Below are 25,375 nucleotides of genomic sequence, written 5' to 3'. Positions count from 1 at the left end.
CATATGGGCGCCGGTTCTAATCCCGGCAGCTCCACTTCCCATCCAGCTCCCTGCTTGTGGCCTGGGGAAGCAGTCGAGGACGGACCCAAGCTTTGGGACACTGCACCTGCGTGGGAGACCCGGAAGAGGTTCCTGGTTCCTGGCTTCGGATCGGCGCGCACCGGCCCGTTGCGGCTCACTTGGGGAGTGAAACATCGGATGGAAGATCTTCCTGTCTGTCTCTCCTCCTCTCTGTATATCCGGCTTTCCAATAATAATAAAATCTTTAAAAAAAAAAAAAAAAAAGATTTATTTATTTTTATTGGAAAGGCAGATATACAGAGAGGGGGAGAGATAGAAAGGGAGATCTCCTGTCCGCTGATTCACTCCCCAAGTAACCACAATGGCTGGAGCTGAGCCGATCCAAAGCCAGGAGCCTCTTCTGGATCTCCCAACTGGGTGCAGGGTCCTGAGGCTTTGGACTGTCCTTGACTGCTTTCCCAGGCCACAAACAGGGAGCTGGGTGGGAAGTGGGGCCACTAGGACATGAACTGGCGCCCATATGGGATCCCAGTGTGTTCAAGGCGAGGACTTCAGCCACTAGGCTGTTGCACTGGGCCCAGCTTCACATTTCTGTTTTCCACTCTCCTTCCCTAGAAGCACCATTGCAGTTTCTTGTTTGCTTTAACCCAAATTGTCTTGGTGATGAATGGGACTGTTATGAGCAATTCTATAAAACATCTGCTTATACATACATTTTTGTATATATGTTTTAGTGTACATACATAATAAATATATTTATCATCCTTGAATCAACGTGCACATCCCTTCTGGCTGTATCAACTCTCCTGATATGGAACGTGAGAGTTGGAAATACATTTTGATCTTTTTACAACTGACTTTCTCTCGCAAACAGCCGATTTCACAGTGTTTTAAATACCTTTATCTAGGTGCTTTGCGCCAGCATGTGGCCGTTTACAATGTACAGTTGTTCTTTTCCAGCTTAGGAACCACATTTTGTACTTGATAGAAAACTACCAGACCGTGGTGATTGTTGGCGAGACAGGCTGCGGGAAGAGCACGCAGATCCCGCAGGTGAGTGCCTGTTGCTGGCGGGCCTCCGCACTGGGTGGGGTGGCCGGTCCCTTCGCCGTGCTCTGCATGTTCCGGAAGCAGCCAGCTCTGATGTTCACCTCCAATAGGAACTGGTCACTTCCCCTGCTGCGAAGGTCTGTCTGCCGTGAGGAGATGCTGACCTGGGATGGCTGTGTCAAGCTCTCAGGCTTCTAACGGTCCAATGGATGCAGCTGATGTTAAGTGAAACCTGGCCCTCTGGGAATTATACAGAGTGGTGAGAAGCTTCTCAGATCAGGAAAGGCTGTCTCTGGAATGGACGTGCTCGGGGAGCTGGATTAGCAAAGGTCTGGTGTAGGAAACAGGGTTTCAAATGGAGCCTGACTGACTGGTCCTGATGCAGGGATCCTGTGGTCGGCTGTCAGGGATGGAGAGGTAGGGTGAGGTCAGCATGCTCTAAAAACCTTGACTTCACCGGTGAGGAATGGTCATGAAGTGGCCAAGCTTGGCAATTCCTGCAAATTCTTGTGTTTTCTTATTGTGAGTTAGGATAGTACCTGCCTCATACTTGTGTGGCTTGCCAGATTTGTACTAGGGGATGCACCTGTAGAACCAGTAGCAGAACCCCAGAAGCCTCTGACTGCCCTTCTGTCCACTAACACCATGGATTAGTTTTGTTGATTTTATTTTATTTAAAAGGCTTATTTATTTTTATTGTAAAGCCAGATATACAGAGAGGAAGAGAGACAGAGAGGAAGATTTGTCTGCTGATTTACTCCCCAAGTGGCCACAATGGCTGGAGATGAGCCGATCTGAAGCCAGGAGCCAGAGGCTTCTTCCAAGTCTCCCACACGGGTGCAGGGTCCCAAGGCTTTGGGCCGTTCTTGACTTATTTCCCAGGCGCAGGCAGGGAGCTGGATGGGAAGCGGGGCTGCTGGGATTAGAACCGGCGCCATATGGGATCCTGGCACCTACAAGGTGAAGACTCTAGCCACTAGGCTACTGTGCCAGGCCTTTGTCTATTTTATAGACACTATAGTGGAGTATTGTATCTTCTTTCGTCTAATATTATATCTGTGAGAATCTTCCCTGTTGTTGAGAGTACCTGGAGTTTGTTCATTCTCATTGCTGCATAATTAGCAAATCACAGCTCATGAACCAAATCCAGCCTACTACCTCTTATGGTAAAAGAAACTATTGACACACAACCACACTGAATTGCTGACCTATTGCCTGTGGCTTCTTTCATGCTGTGTCCCAAAGTTGAGTAATTGCTACAGAAACCCCAAGGGTTTCACAGCTGTGAAATGTTATTGCCTGGCTTTTATAGGAAAACTGGACTGATTATCTGCTTATGGATGACAGGACATCGTGATATTTTCAGGATTGCAGGAGAGAGAGAGAGAGAGAGAGAGAAGTTAAGAACCAAGGACAAAGTCCTGGGAGCATCCTCACTTGGGAATTTGCAGAAGATGGCCGCCTGGCTGTGGGGGGATGGCAAAGAAACAAAGGCGTGTGAGCATGGAGGCTTGTCCATGGTCAGAGAAGACAGTCGCAGATGAGCAGTGAGGCTCAGGAGGGCAGCCAGGGTCATGGCCAGGGAGTACAAGACCGGAGCAGCTCTGGGTTCTTGGAAAGGCCATTCCGGGGGAGTTGGGTGGGAGGCAGTAGTGGGCTGTGATAGTTTTTAGTGAGTGCAATTGCACCAGATGTGCTGAGCACAAACAGCAGCTTTTGTGGTTAGGAGAGTCTTTTGTGGTTAGCAAGAGGATGAAAATCCCCCTGCATTTTTATGTTTGATTGTGTATTCTCGCCTGCCTGGTCCAGACAGGTGGGTGGGCCTGAATATCTCTATGGTTCTTGCTCACTCTGTTTGCCCTCCCACTCTATCCTGAATAATGGATTTAGTGCGGAGCCCAGACATAATTTCTGAAAAGCTCCCCAAGGGATCTCACATGCAGCTGGGGAAAGGTCAGCAGAGGGGAACAGCCTAGAAGTGTAAGTTGCAGGCAGCAGGGTGACCTGGAGTCAGAGTAGGTACAGATGGTATCAAGAACCCAACAAGTTACTCTTTACAGGGAGGCAGGGGAGAAGGGCCAGGCTAAATGACTGAGATATTATTGGTTATAAAGTACTAGTAGTAATAATAGATAATTATAAGAAGTGCTACATAAAGTGAGCATTTTGTACCTAGTAATCTGTGTAATCCTTGGTGACCCCAAGACATAGGGACTGCTCATATTCCTAATCCTTTTACATGTGAGCACACTGGAGTCATGAGTTGGAGAATGTAGAATAGAGGTGAAAGGCCACATGGGAGCTAATCATTTTAGTGTGTTTTGGAATTAATCTGTGTGGTTATTTCATTGGCTCAGGGTGAACTATGTTATATTAACAAAGAACTTGAAAATCTCCATAGTTTAAAGACACCAAGGTTTCCTACTTGCTCATAGCATGTGGTCATCCTGACTTAGAGATTCCTTAAACGGCTACACCGCCAGAGATGAGCCAATCCAAAACCAGGAGCCAGGAGCTTCTTCCGGGTCTCCCACGCAGGTGCAGGGTCCCAAGGCTCTGGGCCATCCTCGACTGCTTTCCCAGGCCACAGCAGGGAGCTGGATGGCAAGCAGGACCTTTGGGATTAGAATTGGCACCTATATGGGATCCCAGTGTGTACAAGCCAGGGATTTTTGCCACCAGGCCACCATGCCAGGCCCAGTGACTGTCCTTTTAGTTCTGTTTTATATCTGTATTGATTTGGATGATTGGTAATATATTTTGTACATGTTTGTAATATGGGAGAAAGAAAGAAAAACTATGACATTTTGTTCTTTACAGCTATTTTGAAGATAGATTTTGGCTTTTTTCCCCTGGTGCTCAGAGCCCTATATTGCCTCTGCAATTAGAAAAAAAAGCAAAAACCATTTGTTTAAAAGGGAAAGAAACAGAAGGAGAGTTAAGTGTGAGAGATATCTCCCGTGCATTGTTCATTCTACTAACCTCCATGGTAGGTGGGGCTGGGCCAGGCCAATACCAGGAGCCTAGGACTCTGCCCAGATCTCCCATGGGAGTGGCTGGAGCTGACTGCTTACACTCTCTGCTAGCTCCAGGAAGCTGAAATCAGGAATGGGGCCAGGACTTAAACCAGGGTGCATCTATCGGATATACTCACCCCTACAGTCAGTTTTTTTTTTTTTAAAGATTTATTCATTTTATTACGGCCAGATATACACAGAGGAGGAGAGACAGAGAGGAAGATCTTCTGTCCGATGACCCACTCCCCAAGTGAGCCGCAACGGGCCGATGTGCTCCGATCCGAAGCCCGGAACCTGGAACCTCCTCCGGGTCTCCCACGTGGGTGCAGGGTCCCAATGCACTGGGCCGTCCTCGACTGCTTTCCCAGGCCACAAGCAGGGAGCTGGATGGGAAGTGGAGCCGCCAGGATTAGAATCGGCACCCATATGGGATTCCGGAGCTTTCAAGGCGAGGACTTTAGCTGCTAGGCCATGCCACCAGGCCCTACAGTCAGTTTTTAATCAAACTTCCTGTTGAAGTTTAGGCAGTTAGGTTGTAAGAAACAATACAAGAATCCCTCTATCCCTTTCACACCACTTCTGTGTTTATCAAAAGCAGGACAGTGACACTAAACTTCAGTATATTACTTCAAGTCCTCCACTTTCCCCGTGTGTGCTCTTTTCCTACCCAGGCTCCTACATTGTGTTTGTTCATTTCTCCTTGGTCTCCTTCAGTCCGCGGTCATACCCCTCATCTCTTATGATCTTAGCACTTTGAAAGAGCATTGTTTTTGTTTTGTGTTGTTTCATTTGATTTGTATTATTTTGTGTGTGTGATTTGAAGAGAGCTTATGCATTTTTTGGGTGAGAAACCAACGACACTTGGTACAGGATCTAAAGGATTCTGTGGTGCTGGCGCCTTGGTCACTGGTAATGTTAACTCAGGTCCCTTGGTTAAGGTGATAGGTTTTGCTTATCAGGCTACGGCCCCTCCCTTGGTAGCTGGGAGTAGTCCCCTCTCCACACGTTCCCTGCTGACTGACTTGAGCGTACCTTGGAGGTGCTTGTCTGCAGCACTGATGGGTTTCCTTTCCTTTTGCCTTCCACTTCATTGCCTTGTTAATGTGGAATCTTCTGCAACAGCTGCCATTTACTTACTTACTAGATCCGTGGGGCCTATGGATGTGGATTCATGGGCTCTCACTTTTTCCCTGTAGGTCCAGACTTGCCATTTTCGTGGTTTATTTGCTTGAATTCGTCCACTGTTGGCCAGGAGGAGCTCCTTCTGTTTACCTTCAGTGTTCCTTCTAAAAGCCCCCACCTGCTTTGGACCACTGCCTTGCTTTGTGCATCACACTTTCTAGGCTCATCGTCTGTTTCCCCTGCCCATTCCCCTGCTCCCTTTCCTGGGCAGAGTGTTCAGAAATCAAGCTCGGGCTGCTAAGGTGTTCATTGCCACAGAGGTGCCACTGTTTTGAGTCCTGGTTGACAGATTTAGGAAATACACACGTTACACACGAGACTTGATGCTGATGCCTCTGAATCAGCCTGGCACCCAGGGCCACCTTGAGCCCGTCCTCATTTGTAACTTGTCTCCAGCAGTGAGAAACTCAACCCTTGTTACCTGTATTTTTCATGAAATTATACTGTGCATATCAAATAGGTTCAGAATTGCTAACCCATACCCTTGCTAATCCTTGGAAGGCAGCGGACAGTGACTCAAGCGCTTGGATCCCTGCCGCCCACGGGGGAAACCTGGATTGCGTTCCTGACTCCTGGTTTTGGTCTGGTCCAGCCCTGGCCTTGTGGGATTTGGGGAGTGATCCAGCCGATGGAAAATCTTTGTCCATCTCTTCCTCGCTCTTTACCTTGTTCCTTCTCTCTCCGTGCTTCAGAAAAGACAAAAGCAGAAGAACTCACCAGGGCTTTTTTTTTTTCTCTGTGATTTTTAGCACGCGGCGGGCTATCCTGGGAGGGGGCGGTGGAGCAGCGGTGTTGGCCTTGTGCTGAGATGTGTTTGTGCTTGCAGTACCTGGCGGAAGCTGGCTGGACGGCGGAGGGGAGAGTGGTGGGAGTGACCCAGCCTCGGAGAGTGGCCGCTGTCACTGTGAGTTGCTTTTCTGTGCTCTTCTATTTCCACGTCCTAGTTTTTACCCCTCATTACAAATGAATTAAGCTGTTCCTTACCAATTTAGTTCTCTGGTTTAGAAGAACTGTGACTTGAATATTTTCTTAAAAATGCTACCTGTACGTTGTGAACATTTTATGCAATAAAGTGCTGAGGAGGTAAAAATAAATAATTAGATACTAAAATCAAAACTCAGCACCCAGGAGAATCATTTTGAACTGTGAATGTCGTTGGAAGCTTCTTTTAAAGAAAAAGACAAGTGGGTGGCTGGTTGGAGAGAAACAAATTATAAACAGGGAATCCTAATAACACATTTGCTCCTGTTGAATTTAACGAACGAGGAAACTAAAGTGCAAAAGGGATAGTTCTTGATCTTGGGATACATGTTTGTTCACCACGGAAAATTTTATTAAAGCTGAAAAAGTGAAAAAAGATAGCAAAAAGCTTCAGGATCCTATCTGCACTAAGTGGGTTCTTCAGTAAGGTCATGGAAAATACACTTTATGAGGAGCTACATGAATTTAGACATTTTTTTTGGTACCTGCACCAAAATGAATTTACCTTTTAATTCTACTTTTGCTTGAGCTTTTAAACAAGTTTTAAAAATTATTTTTTGATATTTGCACGAGCTTTTTAAAGTCTTCCTGTGCTGTAGCTTGCAGCTGGGCAGCAAAAGCGGCGACACCGTGAGCATTCTGTTCCTTGGGAGGGATGAGGGTGCGGGTCCAGCCTGCACGCCCTGTGCCTGGGGCTGTGGGTGGGTTTCAGGGTCCTTGCTGCCGGCCTTAGGGCTCTTGATTTCAGATTGGCCCCTGCTCTCTCCTAGGTGCCTTCCCTGCTAACTGTGAGTCTTTGCAGGAAGGTGGCCTTTGCTGTGACTGTTTAGATCTCTGACCTCAGGCCTGAACACACAGCCACCTGTTTGCTTTGTAATAGCAGGTTTGTCAGCGCTATCTTGGGTGGGTGCGGAGGGGCACTCAGGTGAAAGAAAGCCAGGGTCGGAGCTCTGCTTGTGAGGAGGGTGTAAAGTCTGCTGGCCCTTTACTCAGAGGACAGTACCATGTTCCCACTTGACAGAGCGAAACTTCCTTCTGGATTCTTTCTTTTCATTTTTTTGTAAGATTTATGTAGTTTTATTGGAAAGGCAGATTTACACACAGAAGAAAATAGAAATCTTCCATCTACTTGTTAACTCCCCCAAGTGGCTGCAATGGCTGGAGTTGAGCTGATCCGAAGCTCTAGAGCGGAGCTTCTTCTGGGTTTTCCCCGTGGGTGCAGGGTCCCAAAGCTTTGGGCTGTCCTCTGCTGCCTTCCCATTCTACAAGTAGGGAACTGGAAGGGAAGTGGAGCAGCTGGGATACAAACTGGTGGCCGTATGGGACCCCAGCATGTGCAAGGCGAGGATTTTAGCCACTGAGCCATCGTGTAGGGCCTCCTTCTGGATTTTACGAGGTGGTGGGACTGCAGCCCTACACCTGGTGAACTGCACCCCCACACCCAGGCCCCAGCTGATCAGCAGTTTCTCATGCTCCTGGGTGCCAGCTGTTCTGGCCGATGAGCATTCTTCATAGTGCTTGTCGCTGTTCTCTTTGAGACAGCCTGGCAGCGTTACCCTCCAATAACTCATCCTCTTCCTCTTCCTCATGGCCTGGTCTTGTCTGGTGGTTTCTGTTACTTTTGCCTGTGTTACAGAGGGCCTACCTCCTTTTTTTGCAGAGTCGCACTGGCAGCAGTTGGGCAGCTGTGCATCCGGGTCTATTGCCAGGGTTTGTGGCTGCCTGCTTTGATTCAAGACGGGATGTTTTTTTTGTTTATAACATGTTATGGTTCTCCTGTTGTTTTTAACTAGCTTTTAAAGAGGGAGTGTAAAATGTTTTTATTTTGTCATTTTTAACCTGTACAAGTTAGTTGTTTTGGTTGTTGTTGTTTAAAGGCCTCCTTATTTATTTGAAAGAGCAACAGAGATGGAAGGAGAGACAGAGAGAAAGAGATTTTGCATCCACTAGCACTTGGATGGCTTCAGGGGCTGGGGTTGGACCAGGCTGAAGCCAGATGCCTGAAACTGCATCTGGTTCTCCAGTGTGAGTGGCAGGGGCCTCCAGTACTTGGGACATCTTCCTCTGCTTTGCCTGGTGCACTGGCTAGTTTGGAAGCCGAGTAGCTGGGCTGGGAACAGGTGCGCTGATGTGGAATGTTGGTGGTGCAGGTGCTGGATCAACATGCTGTGCCACAGTGCTGCTCTCAGGAGTTCAGTTCTGCTTCTTCCTATTATTTTAGCTCTACCTAGAGTTTATTGTGTGAACTTTGTTCCTGAGGTCCATGTCACAGTGGTTTTTTAGTTAGAAATTGTTGATAAACAGTTTACAAGTTGTGTGTGGGTGAGTGTGTGTGTGTGTATGCAAAACTGGGGACCGAAGTTTAGAAACCACAGTTAGGGTTAACCTTTCGTGTCTCTGAAGGATGAATGAGTTGCCTAAAACTTAGAGCAGCTTTTCTCGTTTGTGGTTTGGAATCCCAGCCCTTAACCAGCTTGCATTTCAGCTCCACGTTTGTAGCTGTGGATAACTTCCATGAAATCACAAGATTTCTGTTGAAAGAACAAAGAGTGTATGAGTTAACCATGTGTATTAAGAGAACTGTCAAGTCTGCAGTGCTACTTCTCTGGAGGAATTTGGTGTGCATACGAAAACTGGCTAACAGTCCCAGCCCCAGTGCCTGAGAAGAGGATGCCTAAGCTCTGGCTTGGTCTGCTGGAGGAACAGTTGGTAATGACTCTCCCTAGACTCAGATGGGCTGCACTTGGCTTCCAAATGAGGCCCTCCTTGTCCTGTGGCTCACAATGCATTCTTCTGTCTGCCTTGTTTTGTTTTCCTCACTGCTCGGTGTGAGGCCCCTCCTGCCTACCTAAGGAGCTGTGTGCATCATGGTAACAAGACCGAGTGCAGGACTGGCTCTGCAGTAAGCACCCAGCATTGGGTTTTTCTTTTGATTTTTTTTTAAACGTGTCTTTCCCTACATATATACTTAGTCTGTTGCAAAATGTTTGTTCGGTCTAATTTATGGGGCTTGGGGAAGCAGAGTTTTAAACAATTGAGGCAACAGTCTGTGGAAAAGCAATAGAGATGAAGGTTGTGGTGTGGCCTGGCTGCTCAGACACTGGAATGAGGCCCATCTCTGGTAGCAGAGTGCCTGGATCCAGTACCTGGCCTTGGTTCCCGACCCAAGCAAGCCTCTTACTAATGCAGATGTTAGCTGGCAGCAGTTAGTGGCCTTAGGAGGCGGGCCACTGCCTCCCACGGGAGAGACCTGCATTGAGTTCTCTGCTCCCAGCTCCAGCTGTGCCAAGTCCTGCTCCTGTGGGTATTTGGACAGGGCGGGTGCTGGAAGACATTAACCAAGAGACAGAAGCTCTTCCTACATGTCTCCATCTTTGTCTCCTTCTACTTCACACATAAATTTTAAAAGCTTCAAAGAAAAGGAGTCCATGGAATATGACTTTGTTTATAAATGATAAAAGACTTCGAAAATAAATGTACATTCTTTTCACTACAAATGTTTACAACTAGTAAGGTAGTAAAAAAAATAAATCAGTTTGGCTTTTTCTTTTTAGATCCATAAAATGATTATATTTGTGGTGGGAGAATTGGTCCATTTATTCTGATTTGCGAGAGCCTGTTTCTCCCAGGAGCTCCCAGTATCTATCTGCATGCGTTCTCTGTAGCATTTCTTGAGATTTGTAATAGAGCCGTTCGTAGGGTTAGATTGGAACAATCACAGCTCGGTCCTGGTGAGATGCCGGTTATGTGTAAATAGGCCTCCCGAGGCAGGGCAAGGTAGGATGGATTGTGGGTTTCCTAAGCTGTTTTGGAAGACTGCTTGATACAGACCAGCTGCTCTATGATGATTGGTTCTGCTCTGGCCTCTCAGATCTGTAATTCTAGGTCGCTGGGCAGAGCCACTTGGGTTCTTCCTCCGCTCTTCAGTTTCCTAAACAATGATGGGCGGGTAACACCTGCTTGTATGTGGTTTGGACAGGTACCAGATTTAGAGCTGAATTTATGGCCAACCTTAAATAACTTCTGACATGCCTATGTTTTTTTGGAATTTCTCTTTGGCTTTAGTCTTTTGAATTTTAGTTGTGATTTTTTTTTGTTTTTGTTTTTTAAAATTTTATTTTATTATTGTAAAGTCAGATATACAGAAAGGAGGTGAGATAGAGAGGAAGATCTCTCTGTTGATTCGCTTCACAGTGGCTGGAGCTGCACCAATCTGAAGCCAGGAGCCTAGAGCCTCTTCTGGGTCTCCCACGCAGATGCAGGGTCCCAAAGTTTTTGGCCGTCCTTGACTGCTTTCCCAGGCCACAAACAGGGAGCTGGATGGGAAGCGGGGGCACTGGAATTAGAACCAGTGCCCATATGGGATCCTGCCATGTGCAAGGTAAGGCCTTTAGCCTCTAGGCTATTGCGCCGGGCCTGATTTTTTTTTTGTTCTTGGCCTATAACATCTTTACATGATTTCCTTTTTATTGTGTATGTTCTTGTAAATTGCCCCATCTTTACATGATTTCATCTTTATTGTGTATGTTCTTGTAAATTGCCCCGAGATCATGATAGAATGAGCAGAAGTATGTGTTTAATAAATTGCAAAAATTACCATGTTTATTTTCTAATAACCGGCTCTGTTTCTTCTCCTTTTCCAGTGTGTTCACATGCTATTTAAAAAATAAATTACCTTAGGTTTTCCATAGTGTGTGTTCTGGGCAGTAATTTCTATGTCTCTATTTTCAGCATGATCTTTCTTCCCAAAGGTTGCAGGGAGAGTGGCTGAGGAAAGGGGTGCAGTGCTGGGCCATGAAGTGGGCTACTGCATCCGTTTTGACGACTGCACCCACCCGCAGGCTACGAGGATCAAGGTGACGTGTTGCAGCTGCTCACTTGGGACAGAGAAGTGGGAGGGGATTAAAGACCTCCACCGTTGCTGCACAGCACACTGAGGTCAGGGTAGAAAGCATCTGACATCCGACCCTCGGGGACTCTAGTTTTGCGCAAAGAACAGAGTTCTTTAGAAAAATCTGGGCATTTCAGCCCAGAAAGGACCTCAGCAGTGTTTGTAGAGTTGGAAGAGGTAAAGGGGATGGGGGATCGAGTGATTTACCTGACCAGTTCTGACAACTGTCTTTTCCTGTGTGTTTTGTTTTTTCCCACGCTGACTTGACCAAGCGATCGCAATACAGATACAAGACTTCATAAAAGACTGAAAAAAAAAAAAAAAGAGGGACAAAGTAGCTTAATCAAGTGTAGGATTTGTAAATGATGGTCTCACTAGTTGGAATGTTTCCATTTTTATATGATAATGAATTTTCTCAGTGTGTTCTTTGACCTAGTTGCTGATATTAAGATAATTAGTGTCAACAGTAATCAGTGGGCAATCAGCTCCACAGGGTATCTGCTGTGTGCTGCTGGGCCGGGACCAGGCTAATCAGCTAGCAGGAAAACAATGAATGAAACACCCTGTTGAAATGGAAACTGGTTATTAGAATCCCTCTTACCTCTCAATTTGCAGTGGAGGAAAATTGGAAGTAATCAGAGTTGCTGAATGAGCAATGTAGAGATTTGTAAAAATACAGACCTTGTTTTCTGAAGTCCTGTGTCCTGTTACCTTTGCTACTCATATTACTAGATAAAAAGAATATTTAATCTAGCTACTTTACTGTGGATTATATAGCCAAATGATTCCTTTTGAGTCTGTGGTGTGACGTTTCTGAATTCTATTTGTGTGCTGGCATAAAGGCACTTAGTCCTCGAGTGGTGGTTGTCGTCTGCGGCGCGTTCTCACTTTTGCTGCTTTTATGCATGTGAGAGCTAGTACCAGTCCAAGAGACACAGAACAAGTACATTCTGCTCCTAACAGCAAAGCAAAGCCAGCCATGGAAACACTAGGATACAGCCCTCAAGAGAGAGAGATTGAGGCTTGTTAACATAGTGGGTTTAGTTTTGGACGAGAGTAACACTATCCAGTTATTTCTACATGTTTCTGAAGCATTCTATAAACATTCCTTAGTCCTAAATAATAATAGCTACATTCCTTGAACACTGTCCTTGTGCTAGGGCCTCTGTTCATGGCTTTGTTGCACTATGTTACTTAGTTCTCACAATAACTGAAAAGTGGATATTTTTATAACCCTGTTTACCTAAGAAGGAGGAGGCTCAGAGAGGGTGCCTGGCTTGTCCAAGTTCACAGAGCTGGTAAGAGGTACAGCCAGGATCTGAACTTTAGCCACTCTGACAACAGGGCCCCTGTTCTTAACCATGACCCCAGTCTAACTTCTGTGAAGTGCTCTCAATGGAGGTTGAGTTATTAACCTTGAGAGCCACCATTTGCCATCTTTGGGGGGCATTTCAAGAGCAGTTCTCTCAGGCCCACAGTGTTTTTGTTTTTGTTTTTTTTTTAAAGATTTATTTTTTATTACAAAGTCAGATATACAGAGAGAGGAGGAGATACAGAGAGGTAGATCTTCCGTCCGATGATTCACTCCCCAAGTGAGCCGCAATGGGCCGGTGCTCGCCGATCCAAAGCCGGGAACCAGGAACCTCTTCCGGGTCTCCCACGCGGGTGCAGGGTCCCAAAGCATTGGGCCGTCCTCGACTGCTTTCCCAGGCCACAAGCAGGGAGCTGGATGGGAAGTGGAGCTGCTGGGATTAGAACCGGCGCCCATATGGGATCCCGGGGCGTTCAAGGCGAGGACTTTAGCCGCTAGGCCACGGCGCCGGGCCCGGGCCCACAGTGTTTTATCCCCACTGTCCACTTGTTAGCAGTATCAGTGGTGCAGGCCTGGGGACATGGGACTTGGCTGACAGCCCTGTGATAAAGGCAGGTGAAATGCTGCTGATTGCAGACACAGGGGAGTCCTGTGTCTAAGGAAAGTGGAGAGTGTCCTCAGTGCTCGCAGTCCTCTGTGAGAGTTGATCTGCACACATACTGGTGAAGAGGTTGTACTTGGCGCTTTGCAGAGTTGCATTTGAACTTAACAACAACAACAACAACAAACAAAGCCATGAGACAGTATAAAGGAATTCTGTCTGAAACTTGGTTTTTATTTTTTTAGTTTCTTACTGATGGGATGCTGGTCAGAGAGATGATGGTTGACCCACTGTTAACAAAATACAGGTAAATGGGTTATTTCTATGATAACTTTCCTAAAATTTCCTGAGTCCACGAATAGATGGGGAAGTGCTCGTGGTAACAGCTGGTAATAGTCATCTCAAAGCTTTTCTCTTGACCCGTTTGGATCCTTGATTGTATTTTTCTTTGGAAATTGGGTAGTACTGTTTTTTTTTTTTTTAATTTGTTGTTTTTTTTTTTATTTATTATTTTTACTTCATTAATTACATTGTATTATGTGACACAGTTACATAGGTACTTGGATTCTCCCCACCCCTCCCCAAACCCTCCCACCATGGTGGATTCCTCCACCTTGTTGCATAACCACAGCTCAAGTTCAGTTGAGATTCCCCCATTGCAAGCGTATACCAAACATAGAGTCCAGCATCTTATTGTCCAGTCAAGTTCAACGGCTTCTTAGGTATACCCTCTCTGGTCTGAAGACAGAGCCAGCAGAGTATCATCCCAGTCAATTGAAAACTCCAACATACCATCAGCAAAAATTTACATCATTATGGAATTAATTGACATAGTAATGAGTAACCAACATGTTAAAAGTAAATGGGTAGTACTGTTTTTTATAGACAGCCCAAACTGGGCAAATTAAGCTCGGTTTTGTTGAAACAGCCTGTTGATGTGTCCTATTGATTTTGCCTCGGTCACACCCCAGGAGCAGTAGTGACTGACGTCCCGGCCCAGCAGAAAGCTAGCAGCAGTGTGTGCTTGAGTGGGTGCACAGTCCCAAGAGTACTTCTTCCTTTTTCCCATTCTTGTGTGTCTTCGTCCATCAATGTGACAGTGAGGTTGTCTCAGACTCTGTGGTGCCGTGCGGGAAGATGTCACGTTGGCCTCCCTGGTCCACAGATGTCACAGCTGTGGTCATCTCTCTGCCCCTTTGGCAGTTTCTGCAGCTGGACAGTCTTCATGTGACTGGGCCCTGTTGAAATTGTTATGTGCCCTGTGGGGTTATAGGCTATGATGGCATTTAAAATCAGGTGTTAAGTCCTATTGGAGGCCAGTGTGGGTGGTAGAGCTCTTTACAGAGAGTAATAAACACACCCTCTACTTCACTGTGATGTGTTTATGTCACCCATTTTTGTTAGCTTTAAGAATTCTCTCATTGTCAAAGAAGAGCGACTTGAGTATACTGCTGATGCCAGGTGGCTGTGAGAGAGTTAGAGACCTGGAAGTCCTTGGGGTGATCCCAATGGGATGATGTAGGGGGGAAGTCCTTGGGGTGATCACAGTGGGATGATGTAGAGGGGCTGATCAGATGCCCACCGAGCGCTTTCCTCTGCTCCTTAGTGCCATCATGCTGGATGAAGCTCACGAGAGGACCTTGTACACTGACATTGCCATTGGCTTGCTGAAAAAGGTAGGACTTCATGCCGGAGTTTTGTGTAAGGTGTTTTTGTTTGGTGGTCCAGGTAGGAAGGTTCCCATAGCAATTTGGGAAATCCAGCAGAGTACACATACAAATTAAAATCCATAATTCTGTTCATTCAGGGAAAAACGTTAGTGGGATGCTTGCTGCTGCTTGTGTCTGTTTTAGCTCACCAGGAGTTGGAATATATATGCAGATTTGTATTTTGCTTATTTCCCATAACATTTCCTCAAGATGATTTCTTAATCTTGTCATTTAAGTATCCTTTGACTCATTTTTTTAAGAAGATTAATTTATTTTTTTTTTTGAAAGGAAGATTTACAGAGAGAGATCTTCCATCCACCAATTTACTCCGTAAACGACCACAAAGGCTGGAGCTGGGCTGACCTGGAGTCAGGAGCTTGGAGTCTCCGCTGGCTCTCCCACACAGGTGCAGGTGCCCAAGGACTTAGGTCACCTGCTGCTGGTGCATGAGCAGGGAGCTGGGTGGGAAGTGGAGCAACTAAGTCTTGAACTGGTGCCCACATGGGTGCCAGCACCGCAGGCAGAGGCTTAACCTATGTCATAGTGCCGGCCCAAATCACATTATTTTTAATTACTATATAATCATATGTCTCCACCAGAAAGTATTTAACCCTTTCCCTATTCTTAGGCCTGTATTTGGCTTTCAGATATTACATACTTTTAAAATACTGTTGTGGTGACTACCCTTGTAATTAATGTGTTGCATTTCTGTTTATTTTTTAACTTTTTTTTAAATGAAGGTTTCAGATATGCTGGGAGTAATGAGAGGGTACAAAGACCCCATGTGTCTGTAATTGGCTTCAACAATTACAATTCATGACCAACTTTTTTTTTGAAAGATTTATTTTTTTGGAAAGTCAGATTTATAGAGAGAAGGAGATACAGAGAGAAAGACCATCCATCTGCTTATTCACTCCCCAAGTGGCCACAATGGCCGAAGCTAAGCCAATCTGAAGCCAGGATCTCAAAGCTTTGGGCCATCCTCCTCTGCTTTCCCAGGCTACAAACAGGGAGCTGCAAGGGAAGTGGGGCAGCTGGGACATGAACCGGTGCCTATACGGGATCCTGGCGTATGCAAGGCGAGGGCTTTAGCCACTAGGCTACCACACTGGGCCCCATGACCAACTTTTTATAAAGATTCATTTATTTATCAGAGAGGCAGAATTAGAGAGGAACACACACACACACTCAGAGAGAAAGAAAATCTTCCATGTGCTAGTTCACTTCTCAAATGGCTGCAGTGGCCAGGGCTGGGCAGGCCAAAACCAGGAGCCTGAAGTTCTGTCTAGGTCTCCTGTGTGGGTGCAGGGGCCCAAAACTTAGAGTGCTTTCTGCTGCTTCCCCAGGCACATCAGCAGGGAGCTGAAGTGGAAGTGGTGCTTGAACCAGTGCTCATGTGGGGTGGCAATAACCCACTATGCCAAAACGCCAGCCCCAAGGCTGATTAAAAAAAGTTTGTTTATTTATTATTTGAAATTTTATTTTACTGGTATATTCCACAAATGATCGCAATAGCCAGGCTAAAGCCAGGAGTTAAGAATTGCATCTGAATTTGCCGTATGAGGAGTAGGGGCCCGTGTGCTTGAGCTATCACCTGCTGCCTCCCAGGGTGCACATTAGCAGGAAGCTAGAATTGCAAACAAAGGAGATGGGACCTGAACCAGGCACTGTAATGGGGATGCCAGGGCCCAAGGCAGCAGCTTAACTCATTGCACTACAGTGCCCACCCTATAAGGCCAGTTTCGTTTCATTTTGACCTTTATTTTCTCTTCCCTCCCATTATTTCTGTTTGTTTTCTTTGGACAGATTTCTGGTCATAGGAATCTGTAATGAAGTGATAGAACAGGGTGATGAAGATCATGGGTTCTGGGCCAGACTACTGGGTTCAAATTCTCTGCTGAGTTGGCCACCTTCCTTTATGGTGGCTACTAACCATCTGGTTATTTAAATTTAAATTAATTAAAATTGAACAGCATTTTTAAAAATCCAATTTCTGTATTTCAGGGGCTCTATGGCCACAAGTAGTTAGTGGCTACTGCACTTGACCAGTTCAGATGAAGGACTTCCTCACCGAAGACAGTTCTATGGGCTGCAGCGACTGTATCATAGTTTAGTGTGAGGCTTGTGTAGGATAATATAAAATTCTGAGGGTGCTGGACTAGCAGGTATCTTTGTGCAGATAAGAGAAGAATACTCCCATTGTGGGAGCCTGTGCTTAGATTAATGACAGGAGGGGGCTGCTTTCCAGATACCCCCCAGCCCACTTATCAAGGCATTTTTGTGCAGTGGGTACATGACCCACCTGTATGCAGGGCTCAGGACTGTCACCTTCCATGGAATATGTTAGCTGCTACTGTTACTGGTATTTCCATTATCTTGATTCTTTGACCAGAGAGCAGATTTTTGTCAGGGTTGATGCAGTCTCTGCCTGCGACCCCAGCATCTGACATGGGCTCCAGTTTGAATCCTGCTGCTCCATTTTGATCCAGCTCCCTGCTAAAGGAAAGCAGCGGAGAGTCCTTGGGAGTGTTCACCCATGTGCAAGTTCCAGAGGAGGCTCCTGGCTTCTGGTTTTAAATTGGCTCAGCTCTGGCCATTGTGGTCATTTGAGGAGTGAATCAAAGGATGGAAGATCTCTCTCTGTGTCTCTCATTTTCTCTGTAAATTTGCGTTTCCAATAAGAATAAATAAATCTTACGAAAGAAAAAGACTTTATCACTCTTGGGAGCACTGAGAAGGTGTGTCTCACCAAACCATCGCCAGTACTGAATATTAGCCTAAAAAGCAAATTCCTGGTAGTGTTATAGGCAGAAAAAAAAGAAAACACAGGTCTCAGTGTACATTTTTGCTGTAGTTTGATTGTTTCTTTTATGCCTGTTGAGTAACTGTTAACGTCCATGTTTTAGTCGTGGTGTTAGCACTTACCGTTCCTTTGCTCTGAATGTACTTTTTCATCTTTAACTTTCTATACCTAGGTTATTGCAGGACCTTTTTTTCGGTTTTTATTTAGAAAAATTCCATTTATTTGCAAAATTATAAGGCATAATATAGTAGCCCACATATATATTTAACCTATATTTTAAAAATTAAAAAAAAATTTTCCATGATACAATTTTGTAGATACAGTGATTCTCCCCTCCCCATTTTTCCTTCCTCCTTTTCCCCTCCCACCATTTTCCCCTTATTATTACGGTAGTATAGTCCTTTAGTAACAGCTACAAATTTAACATTCTGCTCTATTAAGTGGATCATGGCATTGTAGGTATAGGTAATGGTAGAAAATTGAGTATCAAATTTGTCAAGGTATGTTTAGCAGTTTCCTTGGGAGTCCTTTTATTCAGGGTTGGTGGATGTTCTTGTTTCAACTGTAAGTTCCTGTTCTAGAATACATCTGCTGGATTGATGTGAGGTCCTAAGTGTTGCATTGTTATCTCTGGTTCCCGGTGCCTTCCCTTTCAGATCCAGAAAAAGCGAGGGGATCTCCGTCTTATCGTGGCCTCGGCTACTCTGGATGCAGAGGTGAGAGCAATTGCCTTCCCGTCCTGCCCCGCACCCACCCTGGAACGCTCGGACACGGGCCTGGAAAGTTACCTCGAGCCAGAGCTTGTCTTTGACAGGCCAGCCCTCCTTGCTTGTGGGGCCGTCTCACGTCCCAGATTCCGTATCATCACAGCAGCCTGCTGTGCAGCTGTGGGTGGAAATTAGCCTGTAATTGAGTTCATAATTACCTGCTTGTTTTGTTTCTCTGTGTGCCATCTTTCTCTTGACACAAGCAGCTGCTTTTTACTGCTCCTTTCAGGATGAGGCTGCGTTTCTTGCATTTATTTATGACAACGACGTATATTTAGACTCCTTTGTATATTTGAAGTGTTCCCTGTATGTGTAGTAGTTTCCATGTTAAAGTTTTTTTCTGGCCAAGTTCACAGTCTTTTTCTCCCTTAGTGACTAATGTTCTAGTTCTGACAGCTGGTTGGCCCTACAGTTATTTCTGGCCATTTGTCTGTAATACCTACATACCAAGCCTGGTGCTAGCTGTTAGTTGATCATGCACTCTGCCTCCTGAGGGGTGCAGCCGCACTGGCAGCTGTTGGTAGCGTGCTGTGTCCAAGCTGCTGAGGCTGCCAGAGGCAGTGCTCACCTCCACTGGCTGCAAGGTGTCCAGGGACTTCCAGAGGAGATGACGTCTCCCCAGGAGGACTTGAAGAAGTCACAGAAGTTTGCTCGTGGGCAAAGGTGGGCACGATGCCACATGAGAATGTTGGGGGGTTTTGAAGCCATTGTGTTCAAGGAACCATAAATCTTGTCTTACTTGCCAGGCCGCGTTTGGGTAATCCAACCCCAAACCACCTCTCTGACTTCAGTCCCTTCTGCTTTGTCCAGTCTCCCGACACTGCAGTCACTTCCTCAGAACAACAGATACGCGTCTACTCCGGAGCACCCTCTTTCTAGACTGCTGCCCTCCATTCTCAGGCCTTTGCTCACGTCGTTCATCTTGGTCAGCTGTTGTCTCCTCCGGAGGGGCCTTTCCTGACTGTCTTATCTGGCACAGTGCCTCTGCTGCTTTTAATGCGCTCAGCACCTACCACTTCCTCACTCGGTGTGTGTGTCCAGGGGTGTGTTGTGTGTATCCTCACTAAGAGGTAGCTGCCAGGAAGCTATTTTGTGCTCTTCATCTTAAACAATGTCTGGCATAGTGTAGATGCTTGGGTTGAATGAATTCTGGTTGAATGGGAAGCATGGGAGGTTACAGTGGAGAGATTTACAGGGGCTGTATGTTGCAGGGCCTTACAGCTAAGCAAGGAAGGATGAACTCCATTGTGCACCTGGCTGGGAACTGCGAGAGGTTAGGTGATAGACAGGGAGTGGACTGGTGATGTTTGGGTTCCAGGAAGATCACTGTGGGTGCTGTGTAGAAAGGAGAAGATGGGAAGGATGCCGCTCACAAGGCCAGTTCTGTAAACCAGAGGAGATGTTCAACGGGCTCCTGACCTCTGTGTGGCTTCAGGGATGCACAGCAACTTAGAGGAAGCACTCTGAATGGCTCGAGGAGATGCCCAGATGTGTGCTTCCGCTGGGTTGAGCCTGTTCACCAGCTATAGGACACTGTTGTCCTGTTGTCTTTGGTCTACCCATGGTGATGTTTGGATTACGGCTCCTTGGTCACCTTCCTTGCCTAGTTCTCATCTCCTTCACCTGTGATACCTACTGGAACCCTCAGTGGAGGACTGCATCTGACCTCACTCTCAGTTAGCTCCTCTGTGACTAGAGATGCCCCGAACATCTCTGTTATCTTCCTCACTTCCCTCTCTCTCTTTTGAAAATTATTAAATCCAATTTCAAAATGATTTCAAATAGGTTTTATTGTGTCGAAAGCTGTAATAGCCAATTGGTGTCTTAGGTTTACAGTTAATTGATACTTATGAATTGCTCACAGTTGTCCTTCATTGTCATTTGGTGTGGCACAGAGATTTAACAAATTAGTTCTGCCTGCTGTAGTTGCTGGAGCTGTCTTTCTGGAAGTAAGCTTTGTTTTTTTAGGAGAAAGGCGGCTGTGGGGATTTGTTGTCCTGTTGTGCTGGGAGGCAGGGCTGCTGGCACCTGCTCAGCCTTGAGAAGCTACAGTCTGTCCTTGCTCCATCCCTACCCTGCCTGGGTGTCCTCTGCTGGGGGAGCAGGCAGAGGACTTTGTGTGTGACTCAATCCTGTGTCAAATGTGGTTTGCCTGTTCTCATGTGAAGGTGAGGCGCTTGGAAAGAAGGCGTGGAGAGGGCCAATGAGGGCGCATGTGAGGAGGGTTGTGTGGAAGTCAGGCAGGGTGGCTCAGGGAGCCAAGGGGGCTGAACACTCACTCCCAGCAGGAGCTGAATCTCTGGGCAACGGGTGAATTCCAGACACTCAGAGGGACTGGCCCACCAGCCTGCACCTCCTGTGGTTTCCCTCGGATGCTCCGGTGGCCTGCAGCTGGGATGTGGAGCCGAGCAGTCCGTGAGGGCTGATAGGGTCGTCACCTTGGGCAGCTTAACTGCTTTGTTCCCAATTAAGTCAGCAATTTCATAACATGGCTGGCTGTAATCACCAAGTATTGAGGGACCATTGTGTCACTTAACGTTTTCTTTCATACACTTCCATTCATACATTCATACATTCAGCAGAAAATGTCATTACTGAAGATATCCTTTTGTTTAAATGATCTCAAATCCACTACTCAGAGACAAGCTAATTTCTCCTACTAGATTCCTGGTTCCTGGGAAAACACTTGGGCTCAGTGGGGTCAGGTCCCTACTCTGGATGTATCGGTGGGCCAGGAGTGGCTGACCTGACCACAGGTGTGCTAGACAACCGCAGCCCACCCCTCAGGTTAGGTCCAAGCACCTGCCAGGGAAGGAAGCTGCTGCAGGCATGCATGACCCTTGGGTTCCCTGCACAGGTTGAGCCTTTCCTCATGTGACACAGGGTCTCTCCCTGTGAGTTTCTAGCTGAGTGACCCCACTTCCTATAGCCCACAGGCTTTGCCTTACCACATGTGCTGAACTCATCTCCCTCTCCGTGTTTCTTGATTGTGCCTCAAGCTTCACACGGTGTTGATACTCATATTTACTTGTTTTTATGTGTATTTTAATGTTCCCAAATAAAGATGAAGCTTCTCAGGGAACCTGGAATGTAGTTGAAAGGTCATTCAGAATCAGAAGATGGACACCCGTTCCCCTCGCTGCACCACACACACACACAGTGTCTCGTCCCCTTGGCCTGTACCTTCCTGTTTCCTGCTGCTCACTCGCCTGCCAGTGTGATCACTGAGCCCTTCTCAGTCTCGGTGTCCCTGTGCAGCTTGGATTTCTGTCTCCCAAGATAGTCTTTGATGGTGTCTCTTTCCCTCTTTGTTGGCCTCCTCTGGGCTGCAGACCTGGTAACTAAATGCCATTGAGTGAGGTGCAGCCTCCTGTTTGGGAGAGCCTTCCAGGAGTTGTTCCCCCATTGGCACTGTGGGAATAGTCAGGGAAGTGCATGAGCAGGGACCTCCCCTGTTCAAGGCATTGTGCTGACATCTGTGTGACGTGCAGGGCTGGGGAAGACACTGCCTCTGCCTTCAGGTGGCTTAAACTGTGTTGAAAAGTCACAATGAGTATTTGTGTATGTCAGTAACCACAGTGCCAGGAACACATGTGGGATTCTCAGAAGTGAAAGTTTCCTTTAGAAATTATGATCATATATTATCAAATTTGTGCTCTCAAATTAGAGCTATATATTGACCTATCTTAATTGTATTAAACTTGAATTATACCTTTTGACCCAACCTTTGATTAAATAAAATACAGGGGATAGGAAGAAGACTAATAATAGCATAATTCCATGTTAGCTCATATGCATTACTGAAGATACTTTAAAGTTTCATATTTGCTGTTTTTCAAAGCTTCAATGAATAGTTATTGGAATGTGGTTCCCCTTAATTCCTAAAATAAAAATGTGAATTATAAAAATTGTTTTGCAACCTTAGATTTACATTCCCTGTATCTAGTCCCTTCCATCCTCTCTTTTGTGCCCGTTTTATATTAATTTTTCTCTACATGAATTATTGTGAGTTTTTTTCTGAGATAAATGAAGAATTGACTTTTTCTTTTTAATAGAAATTTCGAGATTTCTTTAATCAGAATGAAACCAGTGACCCATCCCGGGATACGTGTGTGATCCTGACAGTGGAAGGGCGAACATTTCCGGTGGATATCTTTTATCTTCAGAGGTTTGATATCATTTGCATTCTTGGTGGGGGTGATTGGTAAAATCTGTTTGTCGTGCAGCAGAATGACAGGGAGCCGCTTCTGATTGCAGCTTTTGGGGGAGCAGGAGGTCTGTGTGTGCCTCCCGTCACCGAGAGAATGTTCCGATGTGGCAGCGTCCACGGGGGCAGAAAAGGAAGGGGACTTGATGGCTTCAGACCTGACGTTTCCAAAGCCTCCTGCATCAGGGCCGGTGCTTAGGTTGCCATCTTTGGGTTCTCAGCTCTCTGCATCCTTAGCAAGAAAATCCATCTGGCATTTTTGTGGGGAGCACCTAAGAATAAGAAGGATGGGCCGTCCTTGTTCCTGGGCCCAGTCAGTGGCAAAGAGCAGGAGCCTGGTCCAGGGGCCGATAATCCAGGGAGTTGTGAACTGGACTTCTGAGTTGTTTTGGCTGAGAATAGTGGGATTCAGTGCTGGAACCACAATCCCTGACTCTTCGCTGGCACCAGCATCCTTGGCATGCTAAAGATAGCACTTTTTTTTTTTAAATCATTTTTTGTGTGTGTGGATTGCTTCTACTTCTTTGCAAATAATAATAGCTAACGTATAATTATTGGATATTTTTGAACGCTGCATTGTAAAGGGGGAAAAAAGACTTTTTTGTATGTGCCTGTACTGATTTCCTGGTGGGCAGGTCCAAGCCAGCTCTCATGAGGCCTTGCTGCTGGATTACTAGCTAGGGTCAGTGAGCAGTGATTAACGAACGTGTTCTGGTAACGAATTTATCCCATGTGTCTTTTCAGTCCTGTGCCAGATTACATCAAATCGACTGTGGAAACTGTGATGAAAATTCATCAGACTGAGGCGGATGGAGACATATTAGCATTTCTTACTGGCCAGGTAATCCCCCTGGACTTCTTGGTGGTGAGCAGACATGTTCAGGCAGCACTGCAGTTACTACGGAACCCTGGTACTCTCTACTCAGCCACTTGTTTCACCTTTTGTTGTATTTTGAGGTTACTTTATTGAATGAAAGATTGTTCGGGTTGATTGTATTTGTCAACCAGGTTGCCTGGGAGTTTGTGGCACCAGCTATCTGTAGAGGGTTAAATGTATTTTAAAAGTAAGATGAGTAGTTGAGGCAGCGAATGTTGTTTTCGGTGCACTGTGCTGCTTGTACGTTGCTGCCATGTGCCTGTCTTCCCACTTGCCCTGCCCGCTCTTCCTGGAGGTGGTCAGTGGCCTCATTACTGGAAAAATAACCAGACAAGATCAACTGCTCACTCAAGGTTATAACACGTTTAGAACTACCCTCCAGCTATCATCTTTTCCACTACGAACATTTTCCACAGTCCAGTAATCTTTGCTGGGGAAAGCTTATAATAATTTTATGTGCTGTAACTTGTCTGTATGTGTGAGATGCCTAGTTTGCCTGGATACATAAGAGCCAAGTCAGTGTTTGTTGTTATTTATTGGGAATGCTTCCCTGAAGATAATATAGAGTTTAGGAATTAATGTTACAATTGCAGATTTTCACTCCACTCGCACTATTCAGTAGCGGTTGATCATATACCATCCCAGAGAGAAAGGTGTGGGTCTGATATTTACCAGTCTTTAGAAAATTAAGCTCCTGAGCCAAACTTTTATTTTCTTGTGGTAGGATAGAAATGACATGCTCACAATTGATCTGTCTCTGGCTCCTGGGTCTCTGTCTTTAGGAAGAGGTAGAAACTGCCGTGTCTATGCTGATGGAGGAGGCTCGGGCACTTGCGCGCACTGGTATGAAGAAACACCTCCGTGTCCTCCCCATGTACGCAGGGCTGCCTTCGTTTGAGCAGATGAAAGTGTTTGAAAGGGTGTCACGCAGTGTCCGGAAGGTGAGGCTGATCTCATGACCCCTGAGTGTTTGCAGTTGTCTGTCGGTGTCCCTATCCTGTGTTTTGGAAGGGTTAAATGTTATGAATTGTGCATATTCACAGGGTACAGTGAAGCATTTTAATGCATGTGTACAGTGTGTCCTGATCAGATCAGGGTAATCAACATTTCCTCTCCTATGACATTATGTTATGTTTGGAATCTCGAGCTCCCTCCTTCTGTTTGCCCATGAAGTATGTGCTGGGTCACGATGAGCCATAGTCACCGCTCTGTGTGCGTAGTACTAGGACCTTGCTTCTATCTTTTCCTGCTTTGCTGCATGTTATCTAAACTTCCATCCCCTCCTATCTCTCGCAGCCTCTGGTTATCACTATTCTGAGTTCAGATTAAGTTTGGAAAGAATTTTTTTTTAAGTTGGAGTGAAACTTGGTAGAACAGGAAAATTTCCTTTAGGAATGTTGGGTGCATGCTTGTGCATAGTGGAGCTGAAAGCACATGATCGGTGGATGCCGTGAACCTGTTCAAACCTGCCCCGCACAAGGGTCCCTCTGACCATAGTTATCAGAGCCTGGGACTTCTCTTTGCTTCTTTTCCGCCTGCCTAATGTTTCCCATGAAGCAATACTGTCTTGGCTTAGAGGACTGTTTTGGTGGATTGTGGTCATTCGTGAACAATAGATAAGTCACTATCCATGGTTGCTAAACTATTTGATTTAAGTATCAGTTTGCCTGTAGAGCCAAGTTTAAATCAATTAATTCAAGGTGTGGTTTTCAAATATCTAGCCTTGAAATTGGGGTGAGGCAGGGTGTGGTGGGAAGAACTGGTGGGAAGGAGCAGCAGGCAGCCATCTGCCTCCTATTCCCTGCTCTCTTGTTCCTCACCCTGGGAATCACCTGGCATATCAGCTTTGTCCCGGCAGTAGATGAGAAGTCAGTTTGTTGCTGGTATTTATCAACAGGTGGTTGAAATTATGGTGAGGGACAGTCTGAGAATCCACTGCTGATTTCAGACCACTTTG

At 46.0% G+C, this 25,375-nt stretch overlaps 1 protein-coding gene across 2 annotated transcripts in view; it reads left to right on the top strand.

The window, feature by feature from the left end:
* Nucleotides 1-25,375, top strand: part of DHX35 (DEAH-box helicase 35) — a 58,385-nt gene that overhangs the window by 5,761 nt on the left and 27,249 nt on the right. Inside the window, exons 3-11 of one of the 2 annotated variants that reach the window (XM_058679550.1) lie at nucleotides 982-1,074; nucleotides 6,097-6,174; nucleotides 11,003-11,107; nucleotides 13,301-13,362; nucleotides 14,662-14,731; nucleotides 18,224-18,283; nucleotides 22,390-22,502; nucleotides 23,286-23,382; nucleotides 24,201-24,359. In XM_058679550.1, coding sequence (XP_058535533.1) covers nucleotides 982-1,074; nucleotides 6,097-6,174; nucleotides 11,003-11,107; nucleotides 13,301-13,362; nucleotides 14,662-14,731; nucleotides 18,224-18,283; nucleotides 22,390-22,502; nucleotides 23,286-23,382; nucleotides 24,201-24,359 — 837 coding nt within the window. Of the gene's footprint in view, nucleotides 1-981; nucleotides 1,075-6,096; nucleotides 6,175-10,982; nucleotides 11,108-13,300; nucleotides 13,363-14,661; nucleotides 14,732-18,223; nucleotides 18,284-22,389; nucleotides 22,503-23,285; nucleotides 23,383-24,200; nucleotides 24,360-25,375 lie in introns of those variants that run through there. The other variant, XM_058679551.1, reaches the window with a different exon arrangement.

Source organism: Ochotona princeps, chromosome 22 (assembly GCF_030435755.1).
Source record: "Ochotona princeps isolate mOchPri1 chromosome 22, mOchPri1.hap1, whole genome shotgun sequence".
NCBI lineage: Eukaryota > Metazoa > Chordata > Mammalia > Lagomorpha > Ochotonidae > Ochotona > Ochotona princeps.
This window is presented reverse-complemented; position numbering and strand designations above follow the sequence as displayed.